At 36.9% G+C, this 16,711-nt stretch overlaps 1 protein-coding gene across 1 annotated transcript; it reads left to right on the top strand.

The window, feature by feature from the left end:
* Positions 1-8,249: 8,249 nt before the first annotated feature.
* LOC121253966 (protein yippee-like At4g27740) lies at positions 8,250-10,454 on the top strand. Its single transcript, XM_041153916.1, has 2 exons — positions 8,250-8,569; positions 10,030-10,454. The coding sequence occupies exons 1-2, from the start codon at positions 8,474-8,476 to the stop codon at positions 10,252-10,254; spliced, it is 321 nt and encodes a 106-aa protein (XP_041009850.1). The 5' UTR covers positions 8,250-8,473; the 3' UTR covers positions 10,255-10,454.
* The last annotated feature ends 6,257 nt before the right edge of the window (positions 10,455-16,711 follow it).

The raw sequence follows: 16,711 nt of genomic DNA, 5'->3' as shown, positions 1-16,711 counted from the left end.
TAGGTCACTCCTAATATGGCAAGTAGTTGCCGAAATTGAGTGGGACTTGGTAAGGGTTATGTGTTTCGGTTAGGGAATAGTTTGATAAGGCAAACCAATTATGGAAAGTAACAAACTTATGGAATGGATGACAAACAATATGGTGGTCGAGTATGTGGGATGGAATGGATCAAATGAGCAATGGAATGGATGAACACCAAGAACAAAATGAAGAACACGATGAACAAATGATAAGTAATCAAGAACAAAGTGAACAAAAGATAGCCAATTGAACTATGATTCACATATTGCACATAGATGAAATAAACCTATTTATTGATGAACTTGAAAATAACAAAGAGAACAACAACTTGGATTCACAAATTGCACCAAGTTGCAAGAACAAAATAGATTAAACCACACATATTCAAGAATTGCAAGGTGTGATCTTCTCTTAAGGGATTCACGTATTGTACCCCAAAGAGCCCAAGTGCTTTGGCACCAAATGGTGATCTCAAGAACAAAATAGTCTATCCACTAGGGAATTTGCCAAAAGATGTCAATGCAAAGACTAAGGGTCCCATTTATAAGGATTACAACTTGAAAACCCCCAATAGGTCCCTTGGAAAATAAATAATTAAATAATAAAAAATAACATAGTTGGTATGTGCCAAGTTAACCCATGGCATGCATGAGCCCATGGTTGGGCTAGGCTAGCCCATGGCATGAGCCATGGGCATGGCTAGAATGGCTGTTGGCATGTGGCTGACATGCTCGTGGGGCTGTTTTGGGACTATTTTGGGGCTGTCCAACCTTGTCTCGACATGTCTAGTGTCTTGGCCATGGGTCACAACACATAGGCTCCTACCAGCAACGTACTGGGCTGTGCGCGGCCAGTAGCCTCGCTGGGCACCTCATGCTTATAAAACATGGGCTATGGCATGTATGTAGGCTGGTTGTGGGGCTATTTCGGTATATCAATGGCAGTGTCAAGGGTTGTCCTTGGCATGTCCCTGACATGGCCAAGACATGGGCTACTCGGCCATGGGCGACTTTCTACATCTGACCCACTAGTTCGTGTCCTCCTGGGTTGCATCGCACTTCTTTTTTTTTTATTTCTTGGTTCTCCACGTGGCTCCCACCATCTTGCTCTTCGTGAGTTGGCCAACATGCATGGGTTTTAAAAATAAAAAATACCCCATAGAATTTTTAGCCCATCAATTAATGCTTTGTCTTCGTGTCTTCTATCCACCAGCTAGAAAAAGTCTTTTTTGGGTCCCTGATGGCTTCCAATTTATCACTACCAAGCATAGGAATGGATCAGTTGTAATAGAAAAATACTATATGCAATCGGCTTAGGGAACCCCGAGGGAACCTTTGCCCCCGTTGAAAATGAAATGAGACGTTTTGGCCCTATTTTTCTGTTTCTTCCCTTTGTGTTTTTTCTTCCTTCCGTTTTCGTATCCCTCTATTAGTCTTCAACAAGCTTCGTTTTCACTCTAACTCTATTCCTCTTCAACCCCTTCAGCACGACGACTCCCTCCTGGTACTCGAGCCCCATACGGATCTCCTTCTGCGTCGGAAAACTATTCCCCACATTGGACCCTCTCCAGCACCCATCTTTCAAACTTAACCCGAAACTACCACTGTTGAACCCAGGGCTTGCACCGCTGCTCCCACGAACTGCATGCAAACTCGAATTGCCCGTTCGTATCACCATCTTGTCCCCGGACCACACCTCTTGTGTGTCCCCATTTAAGCTCAGTACGGTACAACACTTAGTGCTCAATTTCTCCCTCGAATTATTATCAAGATTACAACTCTGAGTTTTATTTTCTGACTGTCGTCGAATACTTCGATACCCTTTTCGATGAACTTGCCACATAAATTAGACACACGGGTTTAAAGGTAGTGAATGGTAGGGGGTGTTCATATAGAGGTCATCCCACTTGGTACGATGAGTGCAGTGAGAGCTAGCAACGCGACCAGCGTGCATGTGGTTAAATATGAAGCAACGGAACAGGGCGACGAGAATGAAGTTGTTTCCTTGGAAGGTCTGGATCTGAGCGCAGCAACCATTGGGTCGCAAGAATTTCCTATCCCTCAGAAAACGAAGAAAAGTGAGGGAAAACTTTAAGCTAATAAAATCATAAATCTGGGGCATATAGGGCTCATAAAGGTGTAAAAATGAGATTTTCTGAAAGAGATTTAAGAGAATCAAAGTGGAATCATGTGTTTTAGAATATGGGATTATACCATGTATGGCTGGAGAATTTTGAAGATGCAAATGGATTAAAGAGAGAAAAATATCTCGACTGACATGACACAATCGATTTCCTGGGAGTTCCCCACCCCGATTGCCTGTAGCAGTTTTGGTTGTAATAAAATGTAGCATCTAAGTTCATCTCCACAGGAATAAGAGGGACTCAAACAATTTGATTCAATGAAAATGTAGGATTGCAGATTTGGAAAGAAATTGGGTGAATAATCAAGCGGAAAAATGAGAGTTGCAAGAAAATAGAAAATGAACCAAGAAATGATTTATTTACAAAGAAGAATCTGTTGTCATTGAAATGTATAGTTGAACTTTAGAAAATCTTGGATTTGGAAATTTTGGAAAGATGGACTAAACCAGGAAGGTTTACATTTCCCGGCGTGCATGTGGTTAAATATGAAGCAACGGAACAGGGCGACGAGAATGAAGTTGTTTCCTTGGAAGGTCTGGATCTGAGCGCAGCAGCCATTGGGTCGCGAGAATTTCCTATCCCTCAGAAAACAAAGAAAAGTGAGGGAAAACTTTAAGCTAATAGAATCATAAATCTGGACCATATGGGGCGCATAAAGCTGTAAAAACGAGATTTTCTGAAAGAGATTTAAGAGAATCAAAGTGGAATCATGTGTTTTAGAATATGGGATTATTACCATGTATGGTTGGAGAATTTTGAAGATGCAAATGGATTAAAGAGATAAAAATATCTCGGCTGATATGACACAATTGATTTCCGGGGGTTCCCCACCCCGATTGCCTGTAGCAGTTTTGATTGTAATAAAATGTAGCATCTAAGTTCATCTCTACAGGAATAAGAGGGACTCAAACAATTTGATTCAACGAAAATGTAGGAATGCAAATTTGGAAAGAAGTTGAGTGAATAATCATGTGGAAAAATGAGAGTTGCACGAAAATAGAAAATGAACCAAGAAATGATTTATTTATAAAGAAGAATCTGTTGTCATTGAAATGTATGGTTGAACTTTAGAGAATCTTGGATTTAGAAATTTTGGAAAGATGGACTAAACCAGAAAGGTTTACATTTCAAGAAATTAAAATATTCAAGTTAAAATAAACTGTAATTTATAAAGCTCACCAATTGCATTCAGAAATATAATTGAGTAATTGAAAACCACAGACTTAACAGAAACAATTTGACAAACACCTGGATTGCGGTTTTAGAATTTCTTTTGACTCCACACATCACTTAGATTTATGAGTATTACTCATCTTTTATTAACCCAATCAAGGTATCAACAAAATGTAATTTGAAAAATATAAGCTTAGAGATCATGTACCAAGACTGTAAAAATTCATCACTAATCATCAACCAAATTACTTTATCATTCGGCTGGGAGAAATCTCGATTGATTCGAAGTTCTGATATGCCTAGTGTCGACAATAGAACAAGATCAAGATGAAGAGAATCCAACAAAAACCCAATTACAGAATTTGATTTCCGCTAGTGTGAAGTGTATAAGTTAAGAACTATAGAAATCCATCAAACATGAGGAACAAATGAAAGCTTTACCGCAATCCAGGCTTCAGACCCTTGAATTAATCGAGGTTTCTCCAGCTCACCTAGCCAACTTCTCTTACAGCGCGCGTGAGTTTCTTTTTATTTCCTGTGGCTCCCACCGAAAAGCAAACATGAAAAGAAGTCGAACAAGTTGGTGCCCCTTAAGAGCATTAGCAATGGCCTAGCCATTGCCAAGTCTAAATTTTAGCTAGAATTTCAAGTTTTAGCTATAGCATTAACCTTTAGCTAGGTGAATCCATATTGGACTAGCCATTTTAAAGTCAAAATAATAATATAATATTATATATTTTAATAATATTTTACAATTTTTTTTTTTTTTTATATTTTGCAAATACACTTCATATATTAATTAATAATTTATATTTTACTTAAAATTATTATTTCCTAACTATTTGTTTCCTCAACCTAATATTAACATTTCATACTAATATTAACCGAGATATTTAACCACATCCATTAGAATACTATAATGCTAATATACAAACAGATGCATGGCTGAACCACCCATATTACTATATAATATCACTTCTAATAAAATTACAAGTGTAATCAAATCTCACAATGAATCATGTAGATATGGACATCAAAATTGTGTGAGAGAAAGATAGAGACCTGAGCATAAAGAACAAATCAGAAACTCTATTCTCATTCATGAAAATGAATAAAAAATACAAATGTTATCTTCTACCTAGCACTCGACTATACTGTCCACTATACTAAAAATCAAACCTACTAAAAATACTAAGAAGGACACTAACAGAAATTTATTTACAAGAAACAAGCCAAAACAGAGTGGTCCTTTGGTAAGGAATGATCTCTGTTGCATCATGCATTCCCTGGTGGCTGTTGTGCATCACTTGGTGGCTGCACCTTCATGTCAGGATCATTGAGAGCCTCAACCTGATGGTGAGCATGATCATCATGCTTCAATATATATGGAGGGTTAACAAGAACAATAGAAAAGTGCTTGTTAACAAGGCCTAGTTGTTAAACCTTTGAAAGAACTTTCTTAATCAAGACAATAAGCTCAAATGAGGAGTTGGCAGATAAATATCTAATAGAATGAGAAGGTAGTTATGGATTAGTACAGTGCCAGTGGAGGATTAGGGAGGGATATAGAGTATATTTCAGAATGGAAGCAATACCATGTCTTTGATTTTTTTTAAATGGGTAATAGATAATTTATTAAAGCTGCAGCCACTGTACACAGGTGGCAAATCTACAAGCAGTAAGCTAAGGTTATCATATGCCACTGTCCAAACATAGAGAGACTAAAGCATAATGGAATCATTCACCACACAGCTAGGTAACAAAGATTACTACTTTCCCTTTCAGCTCCACCCTTCCCAAGGGCATAACCCAAACTATCCCAAGACATTTGAAAATTCTGACCAAAGTGCTCTGGCAATGAATTAATTAGAAATATGAAAACGACAACGACATAACAGTGGATGAAAGCTATCAAGAATCAATGGAATCAATTTGCTTTACCTCGCTCATCCTCGAGGGGCTTTAGCCTAAAGGAATCCACTGTCTCAAAGTCTATATATTCTGTTTTGTTTTGCTGATCTGGTATGCAAAGAAATAAAAGTCATCACAAAAAAGTCATCCAAAAAAAAAACCATATGCAGATGCCAGCAACAAAATTCAGACCTACTAAAAATACTAAGAAGGACACTATAAGAGAAATTTATTTACAAGCAACAAGCCAAAACTGAGTCCACAATCCACAAACCATATATATATAGAGAGAGAGAGAAAGACCAAATCAGACCAGACCATATATTCATTATTGGCTTTCAAGACATAGACCATATATATATACAGACCAAATCAGTATCATTTTATATGCAAGTCCACTTGGACTTTATTCACATGTTCATTAATGAATTTATTCACATGCAAGTCCAAGAGTTTGGTACTGGAGTTCCATTATCCTTTACATGCATTCTAAAACATCTTTTCACAAAATGTTGACTCAAGATAATGAATTATTATAAATAGAATACCTTTCATATGAAATTCCCACCATTGGCTGAGGTATTTAGTAAAATTGTTCAGACAGGGGAGGCTCTAGTGGTGCTCTCACTAGTGACTGGAACAAGGGAACCATATCAACAAATGAAGCTGGTGAAAGTAGGGGAAACAATTGGGGATCAACAGATGCTTCTAGTGGGAACCAGTGGAGCAAATTGACCATAACCATGGAAATTAAAGAAACTAATCAGTAAGGGGAACTGTATGGGTACTACAGAAATTAAAGAAACTAATCAACAAATTGACCATAACCAATATGAGAAATATGAGAAAGAAACCAACTTTAACTTTTGGTGTATCGGTACTACTTTAATAGGGGAACTGTATCGGTACTACTTTCTGGTGTACACGGGAAGGTTCTAAGTGAACTGTATGGAAGGTTCTAGTTTACCAGTCCCCAAAGACACCAACTTTTGCACCAACTATCACAACCCATAAACCCAATATCTCAAAAATCAATCAAAATTTACACCAATATGAGCATGAATGCAGACATGGGTCAACTGAAATTGCACAAACAAACATACAAATAGTTAGGTTAGGATACTTGGAGATAGATGAGAAATACGAGAAAGAAGAAAGAGAAAGTGAACCGAAGACAAACGAAGAGAGAGAGAGAGAGAGAGAGAGAGAGAGAGAGGCATACAAATACCGAATCGCTGGAGTTGCAGGATGGTTTGAAGAAGATGCAGGTACTGCTGGGAGCTTTCGGGAAATTGTATGGAAAGAACGAGGGAAATGTTCGGGATGAAGAAAGAGAAAAGAACGAGGGAAAGAGAGAGAGAGGTAGATGAAATAATAAAATATATTTATTCAGTATAAATAGTAACTCGCCAAGTTTGGAGAGCATCTAAGAATTACTGTAGATAAAGTCTTAAATTTTAGAGAATTGGCTAGTCCAATGTGGAAACTTTTTCTCACATCTAGCTAAAGTTTGAACTTATATTAATATTTGACTAGTCTATTGCCAATACTCCGCAGCCAAGTTCACCATAGTAGGATTGAAGGGGTCCCACCCATGTGCTTCATAGTGGGATCGATCTTCATTTGTTTGCAAGTCTTTTCCATTTTTGGCTATTGTGCATTTATTGATCTAAAAAATATTAAATAAATAAATAAATAATAGAATATTAAAGATATGTTATATATGTGAAAAATATTATCAAATTAAATCATAAATTATAAAATTAAACATAAACCATGCTATTAACTAATTTAAACCACAACTTAGACTTATACCTTTTAACTATTTATTCATCCAAAAACTAATAATAATATCATGAAATAATTAAACTATGTTGATTATAAATGTATAAAATATACGATAATTGAACCCAATCAATTATGTTGGTATCATATTACATATCATTAAATTAAACCCATAAACATATATCTAATTAAGTTGTTAAAGTATACTAATTTTCTGAGTATGGATCCTTATCCTTGATCCTTATGAGGCAAGGCAATGGTATTACAGCTAGGCTAAGAAATTGAGTCCCGAATCCCGATTGAATGGTAGGAAATTAGAATGGTACTGATTGAGAATAAACTAGCAGTCGATAAACTAGAAGACAATATATATATATATATATATATATATATATATATACTCTAGCCACAAAGTGATTACATAAAAGTAACTTTATAAATTAATGTGATTTATCAGATTATAAAATTATTTTTATTGTAAAATAAATCTGACGAATCAAATGAAACTACATCAGTTTGTGAGATTACTTTTATGTAATTCTTTATAAGTATAGCACTTCTCATATATAAATATATATATTGATTATATAAACTTAGCAGTAAATTAAACTCGTGTGATTCATTGATTAAAGAAGTGATTATTAATGAATTTGTGAATTTTTTAAATATTTAAAAATGTTTAAAAAGTATTTGAAAAAAAGAAATACAATTGCATTAGGAGAAACGTCCAGCCGCAGCAGAGTGGTATTGCTCCCTCTCTCTTTCTCTCTCTATATTATATATATATATATATAAATATAAATATGACCCGAACAAATGCCTTCACCTGCAAGCGAACTTAGGAAGAGAGCATTTCTTTGAATCTACCATTGCTCCCTCTCTCTTTCTCTCTCTATATTATATTTATATATATATAAATATAAATATGACCCGAACAAATGCCTTCACCTGCAAGCGAACTTAGGAAGAGAGCATTTCTTTGAATCTACCATTTCTAAATAAGTGGGTCCTGTTGACTTGTAATGCAAACAGTGAGAAAAAAAACAAAGAAAGATTCTGTCTTGGGAAATACTCTAACAATCGATGTAATTTACTATTAGTTGGTCAGATTTAAAAATTATTTTTATTATAGAAAAGATGTAATTGATCAGACGACTTTATTCTTCTGTCTTTGTATACATTTTTTTTCTTCCCCGCTGTTTGCGACCCCTAACATTATCCTTAACAGCCTCATTTTTCATTAAGGCTTATCTTCTTCTTGTTCTTCTAAGTTCTAATCACTCCCCTCTTATAAATACACACACACACACATACATCACCCCAGGTTCTGGATTCAAATCATTTTTCTAAGCTTTCGCGGTTTAGAAAAGTTTCTCCTTGTTCTCTCTTGCTATATGTTTTGATCTTATTTGTTCCTTGGGTCCTAAGTTTTCAGTTCAATGGCGGGGGTTGCTGGTAATCAGCCTTTGTACATCTGCAGGAATTGCAAAAATCCTATTGCACTTCGCAGTGACCTTCTTTCTAAAGCTTTTATTGTATAAACTCACATCCCTCAACTTTTTCTCTGTGACTTAGTAATTTACCTTTTGTAACGACTCCATTTTTATTATTTTTTTTGTTTATTTATGTGAATTGATCCTTGATAATTATGTTGGAAAAGGTCAGCAGTTGATTGTCAAACTGTTTATTTGGTCTTCTCCAGATTAGTGCAAAATGCTCATTCTCAGAGATACCTTTCTTTAGAGGAAAGAAGGTATCGATTGTTGCGAGCTGCTAGATTTGAAGTACCACAAATTTATTGAGCAAGTTCAAGGGAGAAAGGTTCATAATTGAAAGATCATAGATTGTTAATCACTGAGTTTTTGTTCTTGGTGCCTAAATAATCTAAAACCCACCAGGAAGATTCTTTTTTGGAAAAAACTACAGACAGAAAAGAATCCGGATTCCAGCACACTACCGTCTCCCCCTCACCTTTTATTTTTATTTTTTCTTCTTTCTCCCCCTCTCCCGTGCCTCTCCCTTCCCCTCCTTCCCCTTTCGCTCTCTTTCTCCCCCCTCCCCGTGCCTGCCATGGTGGTCGGGGACCACCTCAGGGTAGGTAGAAGCCGCTGCGGTCCAAGTGGCACCATCGGCGGGGACATGGGACTTGGGAGCTCACGGTAGTGCCGTGAGCTTGCCGTGCACGTTTTGTGCACTGTGTCGTGGTCCACATTTTGCACGGTAGTGCCTCCAGCTTAGCACTTTAAGAGCAGAATGGCCATCATTCATCTGTGGAAAGTCAATAGTCTTATCCCTTTTCTTATTCCGAAGACTTATACAGAAAGTTCAGTTTCCCTGATTGATACTGTAATTTGAATGCTCTTCTTTTTATTTTTATTTTTAATTTTAAACTCTGTTCCTCTGGTCCTAAGTTCTTAGTTCAATGGCAGAATTCAGGGATCATCCTTCGTACATCTGTAAAAATTGCCGCAATCCTCTTGCCCTGCAGAGGGCCCTGCCGACCTGCTATCAAAAGACTTTTGGTTGAAGAGAAACATAAAACTCCGCATACATATGTTTGTGTGTGTAATTGAAATGCTGTAATGTTTAACGTTTATAGTTCTTTAGTTTATAAGGGATACATAGAAAGTAGCAAGTAGTTGATGGCCTAAAAGTTCAGCTTTCTCCAAGAAAGCTTTCAGTGATCATTTATGGCAACTCTATATAATCTTTAGTACTGCACAGCATCTATTCAATTAATTATTTTTCTAGCTAGATTTATTTGGACTACTACTTTTTGCCAGAAACAAGCTCTTCTGTAGATATGACTTTGAACATAAATTGGCTAAGAGATTGCATGCTATTCTGCAATTTGATTTATTATGTTCAAGCTGAGGTTTTTGGGTACCCATATACATGCTAAATTTGTGTTTTGGTATCTTCATATATATGTTTGTCTATATCTATATGTTCTAATTGACATGTCCCCAATCTCTTCATCCATTACATTGTTCAGGGAAAATATGGGCCAGCATATATGTTTTCTCACGCAATGAACATCATTGCTGGGCAAAAAGAGGACAGGAAGCTCATAACTGGTGCATACAGTGTTGCTGACATCTATTGCTGCAACTGTGGGGAGATCCTAGGCTGGAAATACTTACGTGCTTATGAGATGCAACAAAAGTCCAAGGAAGGGAAGTTCATAATCGAGACAGCGAAGATCGCCAAGGAATATTAATAATCCTAAATGTGAAGACAATATCCATAACAGATTCCATTAGAAAAAAGATCCTTGCTTCATTTGTCCCAGATAGAATATGAGCATGTTGGTTCCACATTTTCAGCTGTACTCACTCTACGTGTGCGCCATACTATTGGTGCTTTGTACCCAAAACTTGAAGGTTTTATTGGACAATGAAGTTCTATATTGCATAAAAACTTGTGACTCTTTGGTTCTGAAATCAAGTATAAGAATCTTATTCTCCTAACAAGATGGCTGCATTAATCAAAATATGTCAGGAAACCTGATATGGCATACACCTAATGAAAGGGAATTTGATTTCCTTGCTGAATGCTGGTTGTTGAAATCATGGAAAATGAATCCTCATCCAAATTAATGCACACAGTCTCTCTCTCTTTTTGTCTATGGACTACAATAAAGGGCAGCGTAGATACTTAATACCGAATATACTCATTTCCTTGTAAAACACATCATCTCTGTTTCCATGTATATATTAGCCGTGTAGGTTTATTGCATTGATTTCCTCCTCTGTACTTACCTTAGTTAGAGGCTTGATTTGCTCCTTTTTGTACTATATATTATATAACCTAGTCGCTCTTCTGTAAATGAATCGTTGAGGTTTATCCATCATTCTTTGTTCTTATTTTAATATGGCATTAGGATCCCTACTCTTTTTTTTTTTCATCAATGGCCAATGCTAGCAACCCAGGGTCTTCCCACATTCCAACATCTGCAGCCAGCTAGGATCCGACATCCCCTTATTTCCTCCATTCCTCTGATCATCCAGGAGCCATTCTTGTGTCCACGCCACTCAAAGAATCCAATTATCCCACTTGGCAACGAGCCATGAAAATGGCCCTTAATGCAAAAAACAAGTTTGGCTTTGTCGATGGGACTCTTCAACCACCAACGATCCAAAAGAATTTATCAGGATGGGAACGTTAAACGACATGATTTTGTCCTGGATCCTCAAGTTTCAACTCCATTGACAAATCCTTGGCCTCTAGTATGATTTACTGCAATAGCCCTTGAGAAGTATGGATTGATTTAGAAAATCGGTTTTCTCAAAGCCAAAATCCACAATTTTTCAAGTTGAAGCGCGATATCAGCACTTTGCAGAAAGGTACCATGTCCATTGCCGCATACTATAATACCATCAAATCTTATTGGGATGAATTGAGTATTTTAACAAATCTTCCACAAGTTCAGTTGTTGTTGCAGCAACTTCAGCAGACAGGGCACGTCTTTGAACTTTTAGGTTTAGTTTGGATGTTTAGTTAAGTTGAGATGAGTTAAATTCTTTATGAATAGTAATGAGTTGAGATGGTAGAGTGAGTTTTGTAGGGCCCACCTAAGATAAGTTTAGATGTGATTGGATGTTAAGATAGGTTTAGATGTATTTATGAAAAATTAAAAAAGGTTGTGGGTCCTGTGTGTAAAGAGGTATTGAGTTGAAACAGGTTGTGGATTTCACGTGTAAAGGACCTTGAGTTGAGTGATTTTTAGTGATTTGGAAGTGTATTTAGATGTTGAACTAAGCTTAAATTTTAATTCAACTCAGATGAGCTCAGTTGCTTCCATGTTCCAAACTACCTTAATGGGGCTCAACAACTCTTACACCTCAATCTGGAGTCAAATTTTTGCCATGGACACTCTCCCAACTGTCAGTAAAGTCTATTTGATTCTCAATCAAGAAGCGCAACAGAGAATTCTACATCTTCCACATCCAGCTACATAATCTATTGTCATGGCAACAAATCGTCCAAATTTATCTAATTCTTCTACTTGTGCCTCTAATTCCAAGGGGTGTGGACGAGATCTACCGAAATGTGAGCATTGTGGTAATCTTGGGCATTGGAAAGATACGAGCTACAAGTTAGTTGACTATCCTCTAAACTGGGATCATTCACTTGGGAATCAACGCTTTGGCAGTAGCAAACTCGGCACTCTTTATCTTGCCAACAATGTTGCCACCAATCCAAGTCCTCCCACACCGACTGAAAGTTCCATCCCAAGTTTGAATGCTACCCAATATTGCCAAGTTGATGGACTCCTTATCTTTACCCCTCCCACATTGGCAAATTTTGTTGGTAATCTTTCTTCTCTCTCCTGTAAATCTATTTATCATTCCGATAACACTGATTGGGTAATTGGCAGTGACACAAATGAACATATGGCATTGACTATCTTTGTTTCACAAAACTCAACCCTTTGGTCATGCTAATCCCATCCAATTATCCAGTTGCTCCCATTAGTCTAACACTTGTCCTTAGATAATGTTCTCTATGTTCCTGTCTTCAAATTCAATCTTCTTTCTATTAGACAACTCACCTAATCTTTGAATTGTTCCGCTTTTATTTCTATACTTTTGCATTTTTCAGGACCTACGCACAAGGAAGCTGATTGGAATGGATGAAGTTCGCAATTTACTCTACTACGAGCCTTCATCGTTATGGCACCAATATTTAGGTCATCTGTCTATTTCATTTTTTAATAAAGTCATTAATATGACTAGTCATAAATTTCATTGTGATGTTTGTGTCAGAGGCAAACAACCTCGACATCTATTTCAAATAAATTCTAATAAAAATGTTGTTCCTTTCAATTGAATTTATTGTGCATTTGTGGAGGTTATCCCACACCATCTCATTCTGGAGCCCATTATTTTTTAACCATTGTTGATGACTTTTCTCGCAATACACAGGTTTATTTTATGCGTTTTAAATTAGAAACTTATGCATGTCTCAAACACTTTCATGCTCTTGGTCAAAATCAGTTTCAATGCACCATACATCACATTCAAACTGACAATGGACAAGAATTTTTATCTCGTAACATGCAACAATTCTTCACTAACCATGGCATTCTTCAGGGGCATAGAAACTCCTCAACAAAATGGTGTTACAGAACTTAAATATCATCATCTTCTCAATGTTGCACGATGTTTATGTTTCCAAGCTCATCTTTCAATCTCTTTTTGGGGTGATTGTTTCCTCACGGCCACTTATCTCATCAATTGTATCTCCTCTCCTAGTTTAGACAATAAATCCCCTTAAAAAATTCTTTTCCACCACCCACCATCTTATGATCACCTACGCATTTTTGGTTGTTTTTGTTATGTCCAAACTTTGCATTCCAATTGTGATAAATTTTCTCTTCTCTCAATCAAATGTGCATTCTTAGGTTATCCAGTTGGTCACAAAGAATATCACATCTACAATCTCGAAAAAAATGCATCTCTGTTTTTTGAGACATCACCTTTGTCGAAATAGTTTTTCTTTTACTAAACTTCCCTTCCGCTAGCTCCACCTCCATCTTCATACCTCTCCCACTTTTTTATATGCCTATATCCTAACCATTCCCTAACCCTCTCATCCCTGAACCTCCACCTACCACCTTTCTCCCTCCTCCATGGGTCTCATCATCTTGGCCTTGTCATCACATCACACGGACCACCTACCTCCTAGACTATATCGTTCTCACAAGCACAACCCTCCAATTCTTCCTCACCAGTTAACCCTCACTCTCTTGCCTCTTTTCTTTCTTATGCTCGTTTAATACTAAACACATGGATTTTCTTTCTGCTCTATCACAATATGAGGAACTCCGAAGTTACTCCCAAGCCATATATCATCCCCACTGGCATGATGCCATGGGTTCTAAAACACAAGTATTAGAGGATAACCATACTTGGACTCTTCAAACCCTTACCCCCGGCAAGAAACACATTGGTTGTAAATGAGTCTTTAAAATCAAAACTAAAAGCTTATGGTACCATTGAGCATCACAAGGCCTGCCTTGTGGCCAAAGGCTACACTCAAGTTGAGTGTCTTGATTACCATGACACTTTTGCTCTTATGGCCAAACTAGTCATTGTCTATTGTGTTCTTGCCGTTGCTGCTGCTCACCATTGGTTGCTACATCAACTTGGCACTCATAATGCATTTCTTTACGGCGACCTTGACAAAGAGGTCTACATGACTCTTCCTCCAAAATATCACACATAGGGGGACATAGGTTTGAGGTTGAACAAGTCTCTTTATGGGCTAAAGCAAGCCTCACGGAATTGATTCTCTAAATTTTCATCTGTTGTTACTTTAACTGGTTTTACTCTATCTCAAGCTGACCACTCTCTGTTCACTCAATCTTAGGGTAGTTCTTTTACTGCCATACTTGTCTATGTAGATGATATTCTTCTTGTAGGCAATGATCCCCTTGTCATCACCAAGTTCAAGAGCTTTTTAGCTCACCAATTTTGTCTCAAGAACCATGAACACTTTGAAGTATTTATTGGGTTTAGAAGTTGCTCGTTCTCTTACAGGCATCTTTCTTAATCAACAAAAATACATACCTGACATTTTGGATGATAGTGGCTATCTTGGCTCCCGACCTACAACATTTCTCATGGAGCAACATCTCAAACTCACCAATCAAGATGGTGACCTACTTTTCAATCCCAATCCTAACCGTCACCTAGTTGGTCGCTTGATCCACATCACCATCACTTGGTTTGACATTCTCTATGCTGTCAACATTCTGTCAATTCATGCACCAGCCTCGCAAAGCACATTATGATGCTGCCATTTGTCTTCTTCGCTACTAGCTGACTTTTTTTCCGTCTAGATCTGATTTTCAAATTCATGCTTACATTGATTCAGATTGGGCCAATTTTCCTACTACTCGTCGCTCCACCACAGGTTATTTCATTCAGTTTGGTAGGAGCCCCATTTCATGGAAGGGTAGTGCTACTATGCCCCCTCAATTTGCCCACTTGGTGTGCCCTTAGTGCAAATTGTATTTTTTTTTTTTTACTTTTTATTTCAAACATTTTTTAAAATGTTTAAACATTTTAAAAAAATATCATTACACTAATAGTCCATTCCTTAACCATTAAACAAAAAATAAAATTAAATATATGAGTGGTCAAAATGAGGGGACATACTAGCATTATTCTTTCATGGAAAACAAAGAAACAAGTTATTGTCTCACGTTCATCTGTTGAAGCTAAATACCGTGCCATGGCTACTACAACTTATGAATTTATTTGGTTAAAAACTCTCCTTAATGATCTTCGAGTTCCACATCCTCAACCCATGCATCTCTATTGTGACAATCAAGCAGCTCTCAATATCGCAAAAAATTCAGTTTTTCATGAACATGCACTAAACACATTGAAATTTATTGCCACATCGTTCGAGAAAAATTACGTGAACACCCCATCTCTACGTCTCATGTTTCCACTACTTTTCAACTTGCAAACGTTTTCACCAAGGGCATGGGTTGTGAAAAATTTCTACATATCATTGGCAAGTTGGGCATTCAAAACCTTCAAGCTCCAACTTGAGAAGGAGTAAATTTCCTTGTAAAACTTGTCCCTGTTTCCATGTAACCCTTGTCAAATTAGTCCAGAAATGTAACTCTTGTCCTTGGAACTTGAAGGTTGTATTGGATAATTAAGTTCTATATTACTGATCTAATAAATTCTTATGGCTCTTTGGTCTTGAAATCAATGATAATAATCTTATTCTCCTGATAAGATGGCTACATTATTCCAAAATTGTCAGGAAACTGATAAGAGCGATGATAGAGCTACTACTCATACACAACTTTAATATAATTATTTTTCTCATTTTGATTCAATTGCATCATATGACAAAAACGGTTAAAAATTACTGAAAAACTTTTTTTTAATCATAGTTGTGTTAAAGTTGTCTCAAAATTGTAACTCTATCAATTTTCAACCTGATAAGACATACAACTATTGTTTTTTTTTTTCTTTTTTTAAATGAAACTAATCTTTATTAATGTTGAAAACTTATAACATCTCACTTAAAACAGTGGAATGAATACATTGAGGATAATCCTCCAAATCAAACAAGTCTTCATCAAAACTGAGAGCATCTTTAGCAAGGTGATGAGCAGCCACATTAGCACCTCTGTTGGTATTTGTCACAAACTAAGAGGTGAAAGAATTCAAAATTCTCCTTGCATCCTCTATCAGTAAACCCCCTAAGCTCCAGTTTGATTTGTTCTTCTTCAACAAGTTCACCACTTGCAATGCATCACCCTCTACAATGATATGTGTTAAGCCCATTTCTTTGCAAAAAAAAGCAGCTAACACTAGGGAATGAGCTTCTGCATCAAATGAGTTACCACTCAGACTTCTCGAGGCTCTAAGAGTACCAATGACTTGTCCCTTAAAATCCCCAACAATCATACCTATGCCAATTCTACCTTCTACACTATTTACAGCAGCATCCTAGTTTAGTTTGTATACTCCTTCTCTTGATTTTTGCCACTTAGGTTGCGTAGGTGCTATTTGAATGGATCTCTTCTGAGATGGTTGTATTCAACTTTCAAATAACTCCAATTCATCACTAGCCTTTTTGAGCAGAATAGTAGGATGTTTGAAGCCTTTCCCACGTGAAAACTCATTTCTTCTAGTCCCAATCAA

Source organism: Juglans microcarpa x Juglans regia, chromosome 3D, assembly GCF_004785595.1.
Source record: "Juglans microcarpa x Juglans regia isolate MS1-56 chromosome 3D, Jm3101_v1.0, whole genome shotgun sequence".
NCBI classification, from domain to species: Eukaryota; Viridiplantae; Streptophyta; class Magnoliopsida; order Fagales; family Juglandaceae; genus Juglans; species Juglans microcarpa x Juglans regia.
Note: the sequence above shows the minus strand (reverse complement) of the source record. Positions and strands in the feature narration are given on the sequence as shown.